Here is a 21039-nt window from a genome sequence, read left to right as displayed (position 1 = left end):
TAGTCATGAATGTAAAATAGTAGCTCCCAATCTTAACTCTTGGAGAAGTTCTTTAAACTCCTTATCCTGTTCATTACTTTTTAAAGAAGTTTGTACATGTTTTCAGTTTTCTTACCTCTTTGACGGATTCTTATTCGTTATGTGGCCTCTTTCACCATAATTAGGGGTACAATTCATCATGATTAATGTGTTGGATTGTGTTAATAAAAAGTGGTTATAAAATAAAAATTGTTAATGAAAGCTATTGTCTATACAAAATACAAAAAAAGAAGTTTCCACAGTTATTCAGAGCCCCACCCACTTTCCTCACATTCCTTATTTTGGTCAATAATTAGCATTCATGCCAAAAATATTCAGTTATGAATTAAATGTAACAAAAGGAAGGAGCAAATCATCACATTTAAAGAACTGAAACAAGCGTGTTTCTGGTATTTTATGCTTGCGAAATGACTCATACAGTTAATCTGTTAGCAAAGCATTTGCAGGTTAATTTTCTGTTACAAAGCTTAGTTTTAGGGGAAGAGTTTAGAGTTTGTGCCTGACAGAACTTTTAATGGTTAATAAGTTGTATACCGATCTCAGGAAAACAAATTTTATCTTAAGACGCTGAAGTGAGCCAAGAGAAACAGCTTAATACCCAGAAAGACCGCAGCGGTAATGGAGAGGACAGAGGAGTAAAGGCATCAGAGGGGTGACAGGAGGCCACTCAGACCTGTCCTTTTTGGGTGGTGCTGACAGAAGCTGGAAGAGCTGGTTGTGATTTAATGCTGCAGCCAGTGCCAAGCTTGAAGTGAACCTCAGACAGACGGACCTCAGGGAGACATTCAGACCTTCGTGTCTGTCTCTGGCACTGTGATCGCACAGGCTCATAGCATAAATTCCTGACTGGTTTCATGCCACTTGATACGTGTACCTCACTCGCTGTGGCCATATACAGTGACAGTCGTGAATATAGATCAGGTTTTTAATATTTGCTGTTTGATTACCGCTGATGTTGTTTCAGTCGTGGCATGGTGCTGTATATTATGAGATTGTGCGAGTCGTAGGTTTTATCACGCAATCAAGACAGATGGTTTATAGAATATTATGAAGGAATAAATCTCAACTCGGACACTGACAGAAAGTTTGCTCCCAGTCACGCACATCAGGACCGCATCATAACAAAGAAACTTGTTAAGCTGTATGTTCTCAAAGTAAAATTGTTTTTGCTTTCAAAGTTTCTGTCAAATCTGCCTTCAGAAGTGGAAGCATTGGCATGATTGAAAGTTCAACATTTGTCAGTTTTCTGATAAGTGTGATTTTCTGTGCTGTGCATTTTTGCAGATTGTAATCTGCCTAAAGTAAAATGGGGGTTTCTCTCCTCCTCGGCTGTCGATTACTACTTCTGCATTTCTGCTACAGAGCAAATGACTCCAGTGATTTATGCTCAGCCTGAGGCTTGGACTGAGCCCATGTGAGGACTTAGAAAAATGAGGATGGCACAGATCTAATAGCATTAGATGCAAAAGGGCTTGAAGGTCAAACAATTTTTCAGTTTCTGTGTTCAAAACAGGAAATACATTTTATTTATTGATTCCATAATACGCTTTATGATAGTTTAGCTAGATACCTTTATCAGAGCCAAGCACGTAGTACTCTGCATCCTGTAGTGACATTAAAAAGAATTCTAATGTTCCTGAGCTCCTACTGCAGCTTAATTGGGAAAACACTAGATGTTACCATTAAAAAATATATATGCTTGCCTCTTCAAAGGCTGCAGATTGATCCATATAGTCAACTTTTTTCTTCCACAGGAGATCGCTTTCCCCAAGATGGTAGCTAGCTGTTGTCGCTTCCTGTGTTATTTCTGCCGTATTAGCCGGCAAAACCAGAAAGCCATGTTTGACCACCTGAGCTACCTGCTGGAGAACAGCAGTGTCGGATTGGGTAAGTGTATTTTGCCTTTTCATTATTTATTTTCAAAAAACATGAATTTATGCACAGCTGTCTTAAGACATTGACTGGGCCATTGCAACACATTGATTTGTCATTTTTAGCCATTATGTTGTAGAATTGTTGCTGCATTTTGGTCCATTGGTCTTTTGCATGTACCAACATCAGCTGAGCTGTAGCTGTTAGATGGCTTCATATTTGACTCTAACATACTTTGGTAAACAAAGGAGTTCATGGTCGCCTCAATGACTGCAATGTGCCCAAATCCTCCAGCTGCAAAACAAGCCTAATCATGCTCTGTCTGGTTTTCACCAAACATGGTGCTGTGCGTTATGATCACACATTTCCACTTTGGTCTCATCTGTTCAAAGGAGATCGTTTAATAAATCGTAAGGACAATAAACAAACCATACGCATTTCTTTTTCAAATTTTGGTGTCATGAACTTGAACATTAAACATGTAAACTCAGTCCCGTAGAGTGTGAGATGTTTCTCTTGGGCTTTTAGCATTTTTTCTAAGCATTGCACAGTCTGACCTTGGGATGAGTTTGCAGGGATGTCCACTCCTGAGAAAAGTGGGAGTTGTTTTGAATGCTTCTGAATAATCTTCTTCGCTCTAGAATGATGGACTTCAAACTGGAAATGGTCTTAGAACCCTTCCCAGATTGACGGGCAACAACAGTTGTACCTTTAGGCCAATTCTATTGTCTTTGCTCCTTGGCATTGTGTTAACACACCCCAGAATGTTTCAGACCAGCAAAACCTCTGCATTTATAGAGGTGCTCACACTTGCTGACGATTAGGTGTATTCGATGAGCAAGACATGGCTGCTATCTTCTTAATTCTATGAAATCTGTAAGGGTGTACTTATGTTTTTCATACACTTCTTTGACACTGTGACTCAATTTTTGTTAAATATATACTGCTATGTTGTCACGTATGGTACAGGTTAGGTAGTATTTACCTAATTTTAGAACCTGATGAGGATTAGATGTTTTTATTTCTTATGTCCTTATACATGAAATCTTAGAACTGAAATTGCATAGATTTTTTTAAATATGAAGGAAAGGAACAAGCTGGGGCAAAAACAGTCAGTGGAGAACACACTGGTTATGAGGATGCCTTGACATTTGAATATGTTCCCGAGTATTTTCCATACTGCGTCAATTAAAATTCTTTGCTGCTACATAATGTGTGCTGAAACCAAGAGTTGCAACAGTTTTTTCACTGCAGACTTATTGCTGATATTGTGGGAAGCAGCCGGTGAAGAAGAGTAACAGGCTCGATTTCAAAATGCCAGTATATCAAGTTGAAAGTGTAAGGGGCACAGAGGGAGGCAGCTGATAGAGAGAAGAATGGCGAGCAGTAAATGAGGGTTATTTAGGCGTGCAGAGCAGGACATGAGTCACAGAGATCTGTGTGCTTGTGTAACGTGTAAACTAAAGCACCTGGCTCTGGAAGAGGACAGGGTCACATGATCTGAAGAGGACAGTTGAATGAAAACACACTAGTTGTTGCCCTTTTTATATGACACTTTTAGAATTTGCCTCTTTTATAAGCCACGTTTTCCTATAAATTAATAATACGTAACATAGTCTGCATTGTGCTGCAATATTAAGTGGTTTGGTAGTATCTGCTTGACTGCAATGATGCTTTAAAAATGGAGTAATATTGCAAAAAGGGCAGGTGTTGACAAACTGATTTATGTGACCTGGTATTCTGCGCTTCAAAGACGCAGACTGGAGAATATCAAGATTGATGTGCTGTGTCGGTAGACTGCCCCCTGTTGTTTAATGCAGAACTAATGCAAAGTTTGCTCTGCTGCTGACAGCCTGTTTCTGTGTGTGTTTAGCCTCTGAAGCTATGCGGGGCTCCACTCCGCTGGATGTCGCAGCGTCTTCGGTGATGGACAACAACGGTCTGGCGCTGGCCCTGGAGGAGCCTGATCTGGAGAAGGTTTGATGACGAATAAAATCGCAGCCTTACTCAAAGAAATACTTGACAGCACAGCTGAAAATCACACAGCACTTTATGTTTGCAGGCTCATTAGATTGTAGCTAGTTTCTATTTTGACCATAACTAACCAGATGTGGTGTTTAAAATTAGTTTCAGGCACTGGAAAGTTGTAAGTGAAACTGAACTGTACAACTAGCTAAATTTACAACCAGTATACTGATCATGTTCATATTATCATCAAATACAAAAACAGATTGTACTATAAAACATTTGCAGGATCCGTTTAGTTATTTATAAAGTCAAATATTAAGACTCCTTAGTGAATTATGTGGATACAGGATCTTATTCACTGTCTAAACCTTGCATTGCATTCTGCTGCATGGTTTATTCCTCATCTCAAAAGTTTTTGCCAACACATTTCAGGCCACCATGTTGGTTTTGGTTTAAAATCTGGCTTTAGTCAACCCACAAGACATGCTCTTCCAATTATGTCCAGCTCAGTGTTCATAAAGTTTGAGGAGGCCACAGAAGAGGAAGAATACGTGCTAATCATCTGTCAATGCTAGAACGCAGCGCTACTCAGATGACACATACAATTATAGAGGAAGCAAGTCAGATAGGAATAGAAAGCTCAGGCCACCAAAGTTTTCTCTGAAAAAGTGCTGAATGATTTTGTGACAGCTGGAAAAGCTTAGCTCAGCAGAGGCTTTCAAGCTGTCACTGTTGCTGACACTGAGTCAGAAAGACAGTGTGCCATTATAATACACAGGAGTGAAGCAGAATTGCTTGACCGTAGGTGGTGACATACCTAGCAGGCTGTGGTCTTCAGAGCTGCGCCATGCTGGTGGCTAAGGGATACCCAGACCTCGGCTGGAACCCCATAGAGGGAGAGCGCTACCTCTCATTCCTGAGGTTCGCCGTTTTCTGCAACGGTATGTTCTATACTGAGCACTAAGATGACTTTTCATCCCCTGGCAATTCTGTTTTGGTGCAGTGATATACTTGGCCTTTGGTTTGTTTCACAACAAAGCATGCCGACTGCACCCATCAGCATGCTGATTAGAAGTGCAACAGACTGGAAAATGTTAAATAAAGCAGGAAAACATTGCTTGTGGAGTTATCCTGTAAACACAGAAGGTTTGTGTCGATATCTGAGTGTACCATTGTGTGAAGCCTCCGCTTGTACCCAAGCCTGATATACATGACACCAGAGGCCATGTTAAAGTTCAAAGAGGCTTTAATTGTGGCATACAGTTGAGTATACACGTGGTCAGTTCGACTTTGTCAGGAGAACAGACGAGGTCAGACACCAGGGTAAACCTACATGGTGCAAAGAAAACTTAAAAGCTAAACACGTGGTATAAAGACAACATGGGAATGAGAAAGGAGGACGACATGGATTAAACGCACACAGGGGGAGGGGAATTTGGCAAGGGGTAAGCAAAGCAAACAAAACAAAAACTATATTTTATATTGAGTGTTTTCATATATTTGTATGTGGTAAGGATATTTGGTGGATATATATTTATGTGGGGCTGATGTGTCATGTGTGTGATTTATGATTTACTTGATTTTTGTTTTTTATTAGTCTTGTTTAATATCTGGATTTTATTTGAATGTGCAAAAACTGGTTACCGTTCAGTGTGTTGCATAAAAAGTATTATTATAAACTAGAAACACTTTCCCAAAGCTTCAACCTCCCCAGGACACCTCCGAGATGCTTTTAAAAGACATTTTAAAGAAAGTAGAATGGAATTAAGTCACTGAATATGTGTAACTGAGCAATAAATAACTATTGAGATAAAACAAAAAATTGCATCACACCAAAGAAACTGGAACAGTCTAGGGTGATTTCACTGCATCTGTATTGTGTATTAAAGCAGCAGGGGATTTAACAGTGATGCTGTTATTGGAACAGAAATGAAAAACTGCACAGAAATTAAAAAAATCCACTGGGGAAGGATGCCAGGGTCCTGCTGAGTTGCTAAGACTCAGTTCCTAGTCTGCTTTTCCTGGATAAAAAATGTAGCGGTGCTTTAGCAGGTGCTGAATACCACTTTCAGGGGTTTTACACTCTAGCTGACTCTCACCTTTCCTTTTGGGGATAATAACAATTTTCCTTTCCATTGGTCTGCTTTTTTTTTCTCCTTTTTTTTTCTTCGTCCTCACACCAGGTGAGAGCGTGGAGGAAAATGCCAACGTGGTGGTGAAGCTGCTCATCAGACGTCCAGAGTGTTTCGGCCCCGCCTTGAGGGGCGAGGGGGGTCAGGGTCTGCTGGCTGCCATGGAAGAGGCCATCAAGATCTCTGAAGATCCTGCCCTGGACCTGCCCAAGACTCCTGCTGGAGTCACTACTGGGTAAAAACGACACCAGTTCTTTGTTTTTTGCTTTTTGTTTTCCCCCACGGTGTTTAAAATATACTGAATCAGCATTTTTATCGCCACGAGACACTAAAAAACCCATTCAGAAACTCTAAAGCCAGTCACTTGTGATTAAGGCTCTCATTATCTGGGTCTCTGTGTGAATTGTTACTTTTAATTAGATTTCCCTGTGTGCTTAGCTAAACCAGCATTATTCTTTGTTGCTAGACCCTCTAATAGAGTCATATCACATTACGGGAAAAGAGATCAAAGTTTATTTCATTGCCTTTGCCCAGCAAGAGAACAGTGAAGAGAAAGAGAGAGGTAATTGCTGTTTGAAAGTGGAGTTTTATCAAATAATTGTCTTTTGTTTTCTCTTTTAAAAAAAAAAAAAAACCCTTCTACCAAAACAAGAAAATCTTTGCAGACTTAATTTACTCTTTATTTAGCAAAATAGAATTTACTTCAGCAGCTAAATTCACATTCATGATGTGTTTGAAGACACCTTTAAGAATACAGATTTTTTTAAGTGATCATTTATCTTGGATGAGTTTGACATTTTAAAAAAAGAGGGGAAAAAATTAAAAACTTTTTCAACTGCTGGAAACACATAAGTCTTATAATGCAACTGCAACCCAGGTGTTATTAAAGCAAGTCTTGAATAAAAAAATACCAGAGATTTTAAATCATAATTGGAGCCTAAGGACAGTATAAAAAAAGGTACTTTTCTGGAAGAATATGTAAAAGAAAGGAATACATTATCCCTGGCATTGGCTGTTTGTCCCTGCCTTTCTAGATAAGTATACGAAGCCTGTAACACTGACTGCATTTTAATGTTGAAAGTTAGTATGGCCTGAAGTGGGGAGAGAGATTGGAAAGCTGCTCAAAATCAATATATAACAGAATAACCTGCAAGGAGATCATGTATTGTGCCAAAACATTAGACAATTTTGTGAGCATTTATAATAATTTACTGCGCCTCTGTTGCCCGTTGTATCCTCAAACTACCTTGCAGAGCTTGTCTGCAACTTCCAAGAAATGTTTCTAGCGTTCAGGATAATATTTATTATACTGTGCGTATAATTTTTATATAGAGTGTTTGTGTGTTTCAGGTCTGGTGAGGAGGAAGGGGAAGTGATTCACATGGGCAACGCCATCATGTCCTTCTACTCTGCCCTCATTGACCTGCTGGGACGCTGTGCTCCTGAGATGCATGTAAGGCCTTCGACAACAGCCTGAGCTGAAGAATGAGATTCTGTATACTGCCACAGGGACTCGTATGAGAAAGAGATTGTTTTTGTTTTGTGCCTGTGCATCTCTTACAGCTTATCAATGCAGGTAAAGGTGAGGCGCTGCGTATCAGAGCCATCCTGCGCTCTCTTGTTCCCACTTCAGACCTGGTGGGCGTCATCAGCATCCCCCTCAAAATGCCTGTCGTTAATAAAGGTATGCCCGTCTAAGTTTGCTTTAGGCAGTTTCTGATTGTTAAAAGGAAACGCATAAACAGAAGTAAATTAAGGTGAGACGGGATGTCTATCTGGGAAAGAAAAATGTTGTTTGGTTTAGATTCGAGGCTGAAGGTGCACGGTAGTCTGATTAAAAATCTAATTTATACTCTACAGGCAAACCTGGGCTGCTGTATATCACAAACAGTTTTTGCCACATCCGGCTGAACAAACATGCCACATTACCTTACTGCCTACGGCAAATAATAAAAACTCTGCCTGGTACAGCATGTGTGTCATACTGCCAGATTAAGGAAGCTGAAATAATTTCATAACTCTGCACAGTATCATCACAGCTCTGCTAACTGGACATATATTATTGTAAGTGCCTTTGCAATGGCAGGAGACATCACTTAAGAGACAGCCTTTGCTTCCCTCTGCATCTCTGTGGAAAAAAACATTGTGTTTTTAAGTGCCTTTCTACTTTGTGCCTTGCTTATAAAATTATGGGTTACAACGATGCTCAACAGCAAGAACACTAGAAAATAAATAAATTTCACATTTATGCTCGGTTTCCTCAGCTTATCGTGTCTGGAATTACATTTCCCCTAAACTCTAAAGCCTCATTTTATTCAGAAATAATGTTGTATTTTAAAACTTTCTTCAGTGATTTCCTTTCATTGGTTTTTGTTTTGCTCTACCAACCTTCAGATGGCACAGTGACCGAACCGGACATGTCAGCTTGTTTCTGTCCCGACCACAAGGCCCCCATGGTGCTCTTCCTGGACAGAGTTTATGGCATCGAGGACCAGAGCTTCCTGCTCCAGATGTTGGAGGTTGGCTTCCTGCCTGACCTCCGAGCCTCGGCATCTCTGGATACAGTAAGTCCTAGAACATTGATGACACATACACACACTTTCACCTTCAAAGTCCCATTTTGTCAATCACTACCTGCCAAAGAATTTGTATCCACTTCCTGAAAAAGTACATTTCAGTCTCTGCAAATGCGAAAGATTTAAGCTCTAGTTGTACCTGACAGGTGTAATGGTCTCTGTCGTCTCTGCTCCTGTTACATTTCTGAGATCTTAAGTCTTTTGTCATTTCCTGATAATGAAATGAAGGTTTCTAGTTTGCTCATCAAATGTGCCACAGAGGGAGTAAATCTTATCAAACATGAGCACCGATTGCTCAGAACAGTCACTAAGCCTGTTGCAAATTTTCAGAAATATTAACATAATAATTGGCCTACTGATCAGGTCACCCTTAGCTTTTAACCATTTCTGTATAAAAACTACACTAAAACAAAATTTGTAACCCGATTTATCCGGTCATTTGCTACACAGAATGATCTGGGAAGTTCCAAGCACTTTGAAAGAAATATTTTGAAATATTTTGGTTGAATTATCCATTTATCAGTCTAGCACAGATTAACTTCAGTCAATCAAATCAATGAGCCAGAGGATCCTGAAAGTGGCAAAAGGGTAAAAACAAGCTGCAGACCGAGGAGCTTTGATAGATGATAAGAAACTAGATGTAAAGTTTGGATTTCCTTTGGTGAGTTTTTGCTCTTTGTAAAGAGAATTTGTGCATCGAAGGCACACACTTGGAGTCATTTAAAAATGACTTGACAGGTGATTAAGTGAACCTTTGCTCTCATCACACCTACTACATACCCAAAATATGTTATGTATGTCTTATGTATAGTCTATGGATCATATAACCAATATAGTCTAAAACAGCAAAGTAATTATCAACTAGTTCAATTATGGTTATTTTCCTTTAGTCCTTTACTTTGCTCAGTTATTCTTTTGTTTTCTAAAGAGAGAAAATTGTGAACAACCTCCCACCTGTTAGTGCAGATTCATTTTCTACTAACAACTTGTCTAGTCATTATTTATGGTTGAATGGCTCACAGTAAGCCATTTCCACTTTCGAAAAGTATCCATCAGGAACTTTTTACATTTGGAACTTCATTTACATGCAAAAGGTAAATGACACCATCACGAACACCACCTGTTTCCCACAAAAATAACAAGAAGTTACAGAAAGACTTTTCAAACTTTGGTTTTAATGAATACAATTATTCCCATCTGTGACATCAGTGGAAATTGAAGCTCTTCAGCTTTGCTGTCCTTTTCTGCTATTAGAGAACTGCATAATATTTACATTTGGCGGAACCTATAATCACTTCCACCTTCTGTTAATCTCTGCGTGTAGAGATTGGGCTGCTCTTCCTTTTTCAGCTACATGCATTGTTCTCTGTCTCACAGGAGGCGTTGAGCACTACAGAGACTGCCCTGGCCATGAACAGGTACATCGGCTCAGCTCTGCTGCCTCTGCTGACCCGCTGTGCCGCTCTTTTTGGCAGCACAGAGCACCACGCACAGCTGGTTGACTCCACGTTGCAGACTATCTACAGGCTGTCAAAAGGCCGCTCACTCACCAAAGCCCAAAGGGATGCCATTGAAGAGTGTCTGCTGGCAATCTGCAAGTAAGGCATCTTTAGCTTTATTTAGTCTTAGCTGAGTTAAATTAAAGAAATCTGGATTTTTTTTTTAATTTTTGGCGAAAATTTTACACATTTAGTGTGACCTTGATCCATGTCCTTACCTGGACTCATGCAGCATGATGTGTACAGTATATGCCTGCCACATACGCAAGGTCACAACATAAAAGTTTTCCTTCTCACAGTTCTTAAAATATTCTTGAATGTGAGCACATGCACATAAGAGAAAATCATATTCCACCTACACAGATGTAATTCTGCACTTATTTCACAGACACCTGCGTCCCTCTATGATGCAGCAGCTGCTCAGACGTCTGGTGTTTGACGTTCCAGTGCTCAATGAATATTGCAAGATACCTCTCCGGGTGAGACGCAAAACACTTTCTTGTTAATATGTGTTTGATGTATGAGTCAAAAAAGTTATTGAAGAAATAACACAGGCAATCACTGGAATCTAAAATTTGGGAACCCGTTGTCTTCCTAACTTCCAGAGTTAAACAACATGATTGTAGCAATCGCAATTGGAGTGTAAAAATATTCAGGAATTTTTGTGTGTGTTTGTGTTTCTTATTTCTAGCTGCTGACCAATCACTACGAGCAGAACTGGAAGTACTACTGCCTGCCATCTGGTATGGGCAGCTTTGGCACTGCCTCTGAGGAGGAGCTCCTTCTCACCAAGAAACTCTTCTGGGGAATCTTTGACTCCCTTTCTCATAAGGTACAACCAGGAATTTATTCATATGTATTTATTATTAAAGATGAGCTGGCCCACTGTGCATGGAGCTGTAAAAATTCTCTGTATTTTGCGTATTTGTTGTTCTCCGAGAATGAACCAGGACTAGAAGTGGTATTTTCCTGATCCGCATTTTTGCAGAACAAAATGTTTGGTAGCTAAGTGGTGCTTGTGCTTGTAAAACTCTGTTCTGGGATATTTAAAAAAAATATATTCTTATTTATTTATTTCTTTAAATCTTGAGTTTTCAACACTTGAGTGTGGATCTCCTGAGAGAAAAGTTCTCAGTAGTCAGAGGCAGTGAAGTGAAAGCTCAATGAAGTGCTTGTGAGCAGTGCAGCTGAGGCAAAGCCAAAACAGATGAATCATTTATCAGTCTGTGACAGGTCACTACATGGTGCAGACTTTTCCAGCTTTCATTTTCATTCCTTTTTGGGAGGGGGGCTGATCCTACTCTGCTCCACTGTAGTTGTCTCAGCAAACATGTTCTGAAAAAATAAAAGTGAAATGGTGAAACTTCTAAGCACCCCTTTCCCTCTCTTCTTACATTTTGTAGAAATATGATGCTGAACTTTTCAAAATGGCCAAGTCATGCCTGTGTGCAATCGCTGGGGCCCTGCCTCCAGACTTTGTGGATTCCAGTTTAGGTGCAACGCTGGAGAAGCAGGCATCAATGGACGCACAGGGTAACTTTGACCCCAAACCCATCAGCACTGCCAAGTAAGTGTTCTAAAAATGCAGCATGTTTCATGTCATGTTTCTGAATGTTTTTATTCATATGTTACGACTTAAACACAATTTTGACTTTTCAGTATCTCCCTTCCTGAAAAACTTGAGTACATTGCCAACAAATATGCAGAGCATTCCCATGACAAGTGGTCCTCAGAGAAGGTTCGTCCCTTCGTGTTCTCATTGTCTTCTTCACTCATGCTTGGAGTCGATTTATGGTATAAGGCGTGGTCGGTACAAAATCCAAAGAAATGCAAAGTTGTAATTGTACTTTGTAGTCTCAACTATTTTACTAAACCAGTTTACATTTCATGGTTTAATAAAATGCCTGAGATGGTGTAATTAACTGAAATAAACTGTGTTGCAGATGTCAGTGGGCTGGAAACATGGAGACACTGTGGATGAGCAGGCCAAAACCCATCCACTCCTGAAGCCCTATAAATCTCTGAGTGAGAAGGTACGTGCACATTAGTGCTCACACAGCTGAGAAAGCTGTGTGATGGCCCTATTTGCTATGGACATCTTTATTCTTTAACTCTCAACTCTCTTTCAGTTTCTTTAATTAGTCTTCAGAAATAGTTTTCCAGGCTTCTTGTAAGACATTCAAAACTCTCCTTTAGATGTTGGCTGCCTTTTGTTCTGTACTCTGTCAACATAATCTCACAATACTTTAAAAATGTTGAGGTCTGGGCTCTGGGGAGGCCAATCCATGGCTGGATAGAAGAATTAGACTGGAAAAGAATTGTTCTTTTCATTGTGTGTTTTTGGGCTCATTGTCATGCTGAAAAATGAAGTCATTGGTAACAAAATGTGTTCCAGCAGATATTGTATGGTGGATCAAACTCTCACAATCGTTTTCACTATTTCAATTATAATTCCATCAGTTGTGCAAGATCTCCAACAGCACTGGCTGAAGTGCAGCCCCAGACCATAAGAAAGCCTCCAGTGTGACCTCTTCTCTACATATTGATGACAATTGGATTCAAAAATTTTAAATTTGGATTTATCACTCCATAACACCTGTTGGCACCGTTTTTCAGTCCAGTCTTTGTGGCATGCCTCAGTCTTTTCTCCTGGTCACCCTTGCTGAAGAATGGCACCTTGACAGCCATCCTTCCACTGAGAGCATTTCTGATGAGGCTTCTGTGAACAGTGGCTGGACCAACCAAAGGGCCGAATGCATCGCTCAGGTGTTGCGTCAGGTGTTGGGTCAAAAACTAGAGGTGGAGGCCAAATATACTCTGTAACTCTAAAACTCCTACTAAGGTAGCCAGCCACTCACTGAGGCAGTTTACTGAGACAGCAAGAAAAAAGCCACATCATAAGTAATGATTTTACAAGGACATTTTTATCAGAAGTTTGAAAAGAAATCCATGTGTGTTTGCTTGATTTTAGTGTAAATGTTTTCACATTTTGTTAAGCTGTGACATCTGGTCTATAGGTCTATTCTATCTAGCCCTGCATGTCTTATACAGGACAGAGTGTTAGACTGTGAATGTGTTCATTCTGTAGGAGAGAGAAACGTATCGCTGGCCAGTGAGAGAGTCACTGAAGAGCATGTTGTCTATGGGCTGGAACATTGAGAGGACCAAAGAGGGTGAGGCGATGTTCCAGCAACGAGAGAGCGAAAAACAGCGGAAGATCTCCGAGTCCCAGGTAACACATTTATAAATGTTTCCTTTTGTAATGCATATTTACTATCTCATCAACTGACAACAATTCCCTAGACGCTCCTTTTTCATTTTTCCGTCTTTGGTGATTCACACTACAGAAAGCAGACATCATTTATAACAGGAGCCCATTAAAAAGTAAATAGCAGGACCACTGTTGTCATGCAAGAATAATAAACACCAAGCAACAGTCCCGATGGCTTGTATCAATAATGATACTACTTTAATGAAGGCTTCATTTATCAAGATCACTTTTTTAATGGAAATCTGTGTTTTGGGAACTGAGAAATGTCTGCTTTGTTTTTAACTCAAAGAATAAAGAGTCTTTTTTGATCCATAGAGGGCTCAAAGCACGTACTGTAGTAAAATAAATAATAATAAAGAAAATATTCACATTTTTTCAGACAGGAGATATTTTTACTGCTAATCTTTTCAGCGTAGCGTTTAAAACACACATTTTAAGCGTGGGTAGGCATCATTTTTATTGAGTCAATGAACAAAAATTCTACAATTAACATTTAGCAGATCTTAAGAAATATTCTATTAAAAGCCACTGATGCTGAAACGCAGCATGGAAAAGACTTGACTATGAGTAAAGTGTGGATATATGCATACATTAGCATTATGTCTACAACATTTACTTGCAGATGTTTTTTAGTAGCCTAAATGATAAATCTGCTAGATCCAGTAGGGATGACAGCGGAAGGGCAATAAATGGATTTTCAGTCTGTTAGTGATGTTGGCATTTAAAACTTCTCCGTTTGCTGTTCATACATCAGAGCCATCCATCATATCCTTTCATCTGTATTATCTTTTGCTGTTTTTTGTTAGCTGACAAAATGTGCAAAAGGTAAAACGCTGATTCAAAAGCAATTTGCTTCTTTTTTACTTTGTAGATTAATGGATTCAGTCCCGCTCCAATGGATCTGCACAATGTCACCTTGTCGAGAGAGCTGCAGGTTGGGTTTCATTTGACTCTTCCTAAATGTTCCCATGTATCTTCTTATCCACAATACAAAAAAGGCATGCCACACAGTGGGCAAACTGAGTAAAGCTGCACTTTTTCTGTTTCTGCAGGGCATGGTGGAGGTGGTTGCAGAAAATTACCACAACATCTGGGCCAAGAAGAAGAAAACTGAGCTTGTCAGCAAAGGTGTGCAAATCGTAGTGAAGTTTTATGAACAGCAGTCGAGGTGTTATTTATTTGTGTTGAAAAGAAAGCGCCTGAAATGAGTTCTCAATCTTGTCCAGGAGGAGGGACCCACCCACTGCTGGTACCCTATGATACCTTGACAGCTAAAGAGAAGTACAGAGACAGAGAGAAGGCCCAGGAGCTCTTCAAGTTCCTGCAGATTAGCGGCTATGCCATCACAAGGTCAGCCTCCTAATGCTCATGTTTTAAAGAAATAATAAATGAAAATTTAGGCAACTGTATGGCACTTAACCAGTGCTGTACTGAAAACTTGGGGAAAATCCTAATGAGCACTACTGCTACTATGGATGCTTGTTTCCACTACTGGAAAAAGCATTTTTTGGCTGTGTTGCTGTTTCAAAATTTTATGTTATTATCTCAAAATTTACAGTTAGTACCTTAAAGTTTTGACTTTCTGACTCAAACTGCTGAGTAAGTTGAAATTTTGAGATAATAAACCAAAGATTTGACTTATGGATGGCAAAAAAATCTTGACTAGTAGTCAGCAGTGTTTCTGTCTCACAGAGGCTTGAAGGACATGGAGCAGGATTCATCATCAATGGAAAAACGTTTTTCTTACAAGTTCCTTAAGAGGCTGCTGAAGAATGTTGACTCTGCCCAGGAGTTCATTGCTCATCTTGGTAAGTCTGCTGCATTTTTATACGCAGATGCTGATGTACTTTTTTAGTACTGTTCAGCGCTAAAAGTCTTGGCTGACATTGGTGTTCAACATCGTTAATCCAGAGGCGATGGCCACCAGCGGGAAGACCGACAAATCCCCTCATGACCAGGAAATCAAGTTCTTTGCCAAGGTTGGGAGCTCTGTTTGCAACTGAGCCACTGATGTGCTGTTGTAGTTACTTTTTTATTTTTATTAATTAAAGTGTTTATTTCTTCTCCCCAGGTGTTGCTTCCCCTGACTGATCAAACATTTAAAAACCACTGTCTGTACTTCCTGTCTACACCTAGTCAGAACCTGAGCAGTTGTGGTTGTGCCTCCAATAAAGAGAAGGAGATGGTCACCAGGTACTGTCATCATGTTTTTGCTGATCAGTGTGTTTTCTTGTATTTTCATAAAGCCCTTTCTTGTTTTCTTTCACTCGGTTGCTTTTTCCTAACATCTTCTTCAGTTTCGTTCTTACTTCCTTTCTTTTCCAGTCTGTTCTGTAAGCTGGCAGCTCTTGTCAGACACAGGATTTCTCTCTTTGGTAAGGTTGCTTCTGTTCATATGTTTGTGTGCCTTTTTGTTTGCAATCCTTTCGAGTATCTCCATTAAATATATCCCACAGGAAGTGATTCAGCAATGATGGTGAGCTGTCTGCACATCCTTACTCACTCACTTGACACTAGGTAAGTGCGTATTACTTCATAAGACTTGTAATAAAGCTCAATAAAAGACACGCATGTATTATGTTTAAACCACTGACTCATAAAAAAAAGTAGCCTTTCTGTTCCCTCCTTCCTACAGAACAGTGATGAAGACTGGCTCGGAGCTGGTAAAAGTCGGGTTAAAGACTTTCTTTGAGAATGCAGCAGAAGACTTGGACAAGCTGCTGGAGATGCTGAAACTGGGAAAGTTCATGCAATCCCGTGCCCAGATGAAGAGCGTCAGTCAAAGCATAAACTATGTGACAGTGGCACTGCTGCCTATCCTCACTGCTCTCTTTGAACATATCAAAACATACGAGTTTGGAGTGGACTTGCTTTGTGAGTTTCCGTGCTCAGTGTTTGCTGTTCTCTACTGTCTTTTTTTAATAGTTTTTTTTTTCATACTGTAGTTATTCATCATAGTTAGCTAAGAGAAAAGTGAAAAAATAAACAAAATACAGTTAAATACACCAAAAGTGAGATGGGAAACAGTTGATTTAGAAAAAGAAAGCCTTCTTTATATTCCCAGTTTGCACATAATTCCTATTATGGGGATTCTCTAATAGTAATATTCTAATATACTTTCCTGTTTTTAGTACTGATTTTCCCTCAAAGTTTCTCGTTTCTTTTTGCTGATGTTTAATGGATGCATATTGTTTGTTTCAGTGGATGACGTCCAGCTGTCTTGCTACAGAATTCTGACATGTTTGTACTCTCTGGGAACAGGAAAGAACGTGTTTGTGGAGAGGTAGGAGGCAAAACTTTTCTAATACAGAAAATCGGTGTTATACACAGGTAAGTATGATATGGCTGACAAGATTTTTCTTTAACACACTGTATGCACTGTAAGATGGACCCACACATGCAATGGCTGTGTTCACACTTCTCAGTTTTATTGTCATGTACACACACAATGCCACAGTCTCCACTTAGTCTCAGCTCACACACACCACACTCGTCTTTTGCTTCACTATGAAAGGAAAAAAGACTGTCATCATTCCAATCGCCACCACCTGTGGCCTCACCTGCCTCCTGGCAACGCCCCTCCCCTGCAGCTGAGCCAGGGACCACACCTTCACCACATGCACTTTTTAAATACTTCATTGTTTAATGATCTACTTTGATTTATATGGCACATTTTATGGGAAAGGGCATCTGTTACAAAATTAAGGCAAAAATCAAGCCCACTGTTTAAATTCAAGCTTCCATTAAACCAGTCTGATCCTCAATCTTGGCAGATCACCTGATCTTAAAGTCAATTCACATAAGCTGACACCTTTCTTTGGATCCAGTTGATAATTTCATAGTTCCTTTAGTCTGCCACAGCTGCTGGGCATCTGCAAGCCACTTTGCAACCCACCTCCACCCAAGGTTCTCCTTTTCACTGTGTTTCTTATGTAATCATTGTAGTGGTCTTGACTGAAATTACACATTTTTGTATTTAATATAGATCTACTTAAAATAGTAAATAACTAAATTAATAGAAATTTTAAAAAACTGTTCCCCAAAACTAACTTAAAAAGTTCTGAATGAGAAACTTTCAGCCAAGTCAAACTGTAAAAATAACAGAGGTGAAGTTTTAAAGTTTGTGATTGCCAACAGGGGGGGAAAAAGTGTTTAAAAAAATTCCTTACACAAACCAAAAAATATTTATTTGCCTATTTCTGGCACCTGTAAAATCTTCCACCTACAAGAGTAACTTGCTCTTGCACATTTTGACCAGTGTCTTTATCTGTGTGCTTATTTTGCGTATGTAATATCACATTATGCAAATTTACATGTTGATTTGTATCATAAATAGGCATCTGCCAGCACTGGGGGAGAGCCTGGCGACTCTGGTTGGAGCCATGCCTGTAGCTTTCCTGGAGCCTCATCTAAACGCTCACAACCCACTCTCAGTCTTCAACACCAAGACCCCTCGAGAGCGAGCCAGTAAGAATCCGCCTGATCCTTATTTTTATTTTAATTTGATTGTTACTATATAATGTCTTCTGATAAACATATACTATTATTAACTTGGCAGTTTTAAGAATGCCAGCTTTTAGATAGAATCTCTGTGATTAATCACAGCGATTGTTTTCCTGTTCTAGTCCTGAGTATGCCTGACACAGTGGAGGAGATGTGCCCAGAGATGCCTCGTCTTGACAAACTTCTCAAAGACGTCAATGATGTGTCAGAGTCTGGTGCTCGCTATAGTGACATGCCACAGGTCAGAAGAGTTTATGGGATATTAATATTATTAAACAAACATCTGGATTTTTTTTTTATTGCAACTGCTGACTACTTTATCTTCTATTAGTTTGCATTATTGGAATTGCTCAATCCAAATCCAAATTTCCCCCTTGTGGGACTAATAAAGGTATATCAATCAATCAATCAATGTGAAGCATAAAAGGTCAGGCCACTGGAAGTCAGGCCATCTCAGCCTCAGCTCCATTAATTTTGATTATTATAGCTATTATAAGTAAAATAAAATATTAACTATCCTTTTAATCAACTGGTATTTTATTTAATATTTTTGAATAAATGTAAAATACGAAATATAAAAAAATAGCAAAAAATATAAAATCAACTCTGGAAGCTGTGCATTGATAATCTCACTTATGTCACAGTACACACATGTCTGCTTTTAGTTGCCTACTCTGATTCAGACATTCAGCCTTCTGCCCATTTGCTGCAGGTTATAGAGGTAATCCTTCCCATGCTGTGTAACTATCTGTCCTACTGGTGGGAGAAAGGTCCAGAGAACTCGCCCCCAGATACTCAGTGCTGCACCATGGTGACCTCTGAACACCTCAGCATCATTCTGGGAAATATCCTCAAGATCCTCAACAGCAACCTGGGCATCGATGATGCTCCTTGGATGAAGAGGATTGCCGGTAAGCCCCCAGTATTATTGTTAGAGAAGTCAGTAAATGTATTCCAGTTGTGGGATTCTAATAAGTTTTTGGAGATGCTGTCTAACATCTTTTTTCCAGGGACCAAGGGATGACTTTTCACCTGTTTTCTTTAACACTGTGACTCAGACCCTTTGCAAAAGCTGGCTTATTCTTGAATATGTCAGTGTCTCAGCCAAGAAAATAATTTCCGGATGTTTATTCACAGTCTATTCTCAGCCAATCATCTGCAAAGCTGGAGCAGATCTGCTCAGAACCCATTTCCTGCCCACACTGGATAAATTAAAGAAGAAGACAGTGAAGGTGAGCGCTTAAAATATACTGTACATGCTGTTACAGCTGCACATTGTATCCACTGTCAAGTGATGTCTGTGGTTCAAGTACTTTTTTTTGACTCAATTAATAGCTGCTGAAGTTGTGGTGTAAAAATGAAGTTGTCTCTAAACTTTAAGTATATTTACATCCTTTTTGGACAATAAAAATACCTCTTTGCTCAGAGAGAGGATGAAGAGATGGGGTTATTACTGAAGATGCTTATACTAATAAACTGATGTTTATGCACTGCATATGCAGGTGGTGGCTGAAGAGGAGCTGCTGAAAGCTGACAGCAAAGGTGACAACCAGGAGGCAGAACTGCTCATCTTGGACGAGTTTGCTGTGCTCTGCAGGGACCTCTATGCTTTCTACCCCATGCTCATTCGTTATGTGGACAACAACAGGTGCAAAATATATACACACTACTTCTTGACCATCTCTAAAATGCTATTTAGTGGATTTTAATGATTTTGCAATTTTTATGTCAACATTCAATAACACTGAGGGGGTTTTTTTTTTTTTTGCTTGTTTCTTTTGCTTTAGGTTTTTTTGGTCCAGTCCTGCACGGATGTAATCTGACAAATATTAACTCCTTCCAGCTAAACATGCTTTATGTCTTCGTCCACCCCAGGTCCAGGTGGCTGAAGGAGCCGGACGGAGACTCCACTGAGCTCTTTAGGATGGTGGCTGAGATCTTCATCCTCTGGTGCAAGTCACATGTAAGCCTCGCTGTCCAGTCTTTCATGATAATACTTACAATACCAAGATTGACTCATTTATTCCAGTCACGTTATTTCTTTGTTCTCTGAATCCAGAACTTTAAGCGTGAGGAGCAAAACTTTGTGGTTCAGAATGAAATCAACAATTTGGGCTTCCTAACTGGTGAAGGCAAGACTAAGATGTCCAAGGTAAAGATGGGGATATGGTTCTTTGACTTGCTCCTGTGTCAGAATGATTTGAAACTTGGTGTTAAAATATCTTTAGTTTTCATTTTGTATCACTCAGCTTCAGCTGACACAAAGAAATCCAGAAAAGAGAGAGATGTAAAACAGATTAGACACTAACTGACACTCACAACAATATAACTGAATATGATAAAGTAAGAAATGTCATTAAAAAAGAAAATATGAAATATTACTTGAACATGTTATTATTGGATGTGATCCTACCATAGAATTAACTGATAGTAAGAAAAATGTCATACGGTCAGACTAACCAGATTTAATGAATAACAAGTATCCACAAATATTATCACCTTGCTGAGAATGAACCATGTTAGAAGTCCTGATCAGATTTTATGGGTAATCAGACGATAATAATCATTCTTTGAGCTTTTTTAATATGAATTCCTAACATGAATATTTTTCATTCAAGACTCTTTCCTTTTAAGGAGGAACTTTATTATACTATGATGTTAAAATGAAAGTTTTCACAGGACTATGCATCCTGTTAAAATCTCGATTCAACAACTTTCTTTTTCACAAGACTGTAGATGACCTTTGTCCTTATGCATGAATCCTGGAGATAAAGGAAAGTACATTTCAATCATCTCTGGGTTTAAGCTGAATTCATGTAGCTCTTCTTTCCTTTATAATATCAGCACTTTGGAAAAGCATAACCTGAATATCCTTTGTTGATGTACCAATATCACAGGTTCTGCTAATGTAAAGAAAACTTGCTTGAACAAGCACTTTTATTATGTTTTTAATCGCCCCCTTAACACGTGCTGAACAAGACAAATATGCAAATGTGAGCTGTTTTATAAATCAACTCAGTGAGTTCACACTCCTAAATTCACACCTACACTAGGTTTACATTTGACATTTTTGTCGTAATAAAGTCTCTTAAAAATCTAGATGATGACAGCGTGTCGTCCAGCAGCCTCTCAACCAGCTGACACAGAGAAAGTTCGATGTTTATTTGTTTTGGCTGAGC

The 21039-nt window shown here is 39.4% G+C and overlaps 1 protein-coding gene across 7 annotated transcripts in view; it reads left to right on the top strand.

Moving 5' to 3' along the window:
• Positions 1–21039, top strand: part of ryr3 (ryanodine receptor 3) — a 112887-nt gene that overhangs the window by 71302 nt on the left and 20546 nt on the right. For all 7 annotated transcript variants that reach the window (XM_025899121.1, XM_025899120.1, XM_025899119.1 and 4 more), the window contains 31 exons: positions 1794–1926; positions 3785–3888; positions 4685–4820; positions 6063–6246; positions 7362–7464; positions 7575–7695; positions 8406–8575; positions 9965–10185; positions 10475–10565; positions 10778–10918; positions 11490–11653; positions 11746–11824; positions 12030–12119; positions 13175–13318; positions 14229–14291; positions 14410–14485; positions 14584–14707; positions 15050–15165; positions 15269–15336; positions 15429–15550; positions 15683–15732; positions 15814–15874; positions 15993–16231; positions 16559–16640; positions 17694–17824; positions 17983–18101; positions 18573–18771; positions 18998–19092; positions 19363–19508; positions 19736–19823; positions 19920–20012. In XM_025899121.1, the coding sequence (XP_025754906.1) occupies positions 1794–1926; positions 3785–3888; positions 4685–4820; positions 6063–6246; positions 7362–7464; positions 7575–7695; positions 8406–8575; positions 9965–10185; positions 10475–10565; positions 10778–10918; positions 11490–11653; positions 11746–11824; positions 12030–12119; positions 13175–13318; positions 14229–14291; positions 14410–14485; positions 14584–14707; positions 15050–15165; positions 15269–15336; positions 15429–15550; positions 15683–15732; positions 15814–15874; positions 15993–16231; positions 16559–16640; positions 17694–17824; positions 17983–18101; positions 18573–18771; positions 18998–19092; positions 19363–19508; positions 19736–19823; positions 19920–20012 (3753 nt within the window). The remainder of the gene's footprint in view (positions 1–1793; positions 1927–3784; positions 3889–4684; positions 4821–6062; positions 6247–7361; positions 7465–7574; positions 7696–8405; positions 8576–9964; positions 10186–10474; positions 10566–10777; positions 10919–11489; positions 11654–11745; positions 11825–12029; positions 12120–13174; positions 13319–14228; positions 14292–14409; positions 14486–14583; positions 14708–15049; positions 15166–15268; positions 15337–15428; positions 15551–15682; positions 15733–15813; positions 15875–15992; positions 16232–16558; positions 16641–17693; positions 17825–17982; positions 18102–18572; positions 18772–18997; positions 19093–19362; positions 19509–19735; positions 19824–19919; positions 20013–21039) is intronic.

The sequence above is a fragment of the Oreochromis niloticus genome, linkage group LG15 (genome assembly GCF_001858045.2).
Source record: "Oreochromis niloticus isolate F11D_XX linkage group LG15, O_niloticus_UMD_NMBU, whole genome shotgun sequence".
Classification (NCBI taxonomy): domain Eukaryota; kingdom Metazoa; phylum Chordata; class Actinopteri; order Cichliformes; family Cichlidae; genus Oreochromis; species Oreochromis niloticus.
This window is presented reverse-complemented; position numbering and strand designations above follow the sequence as displayed.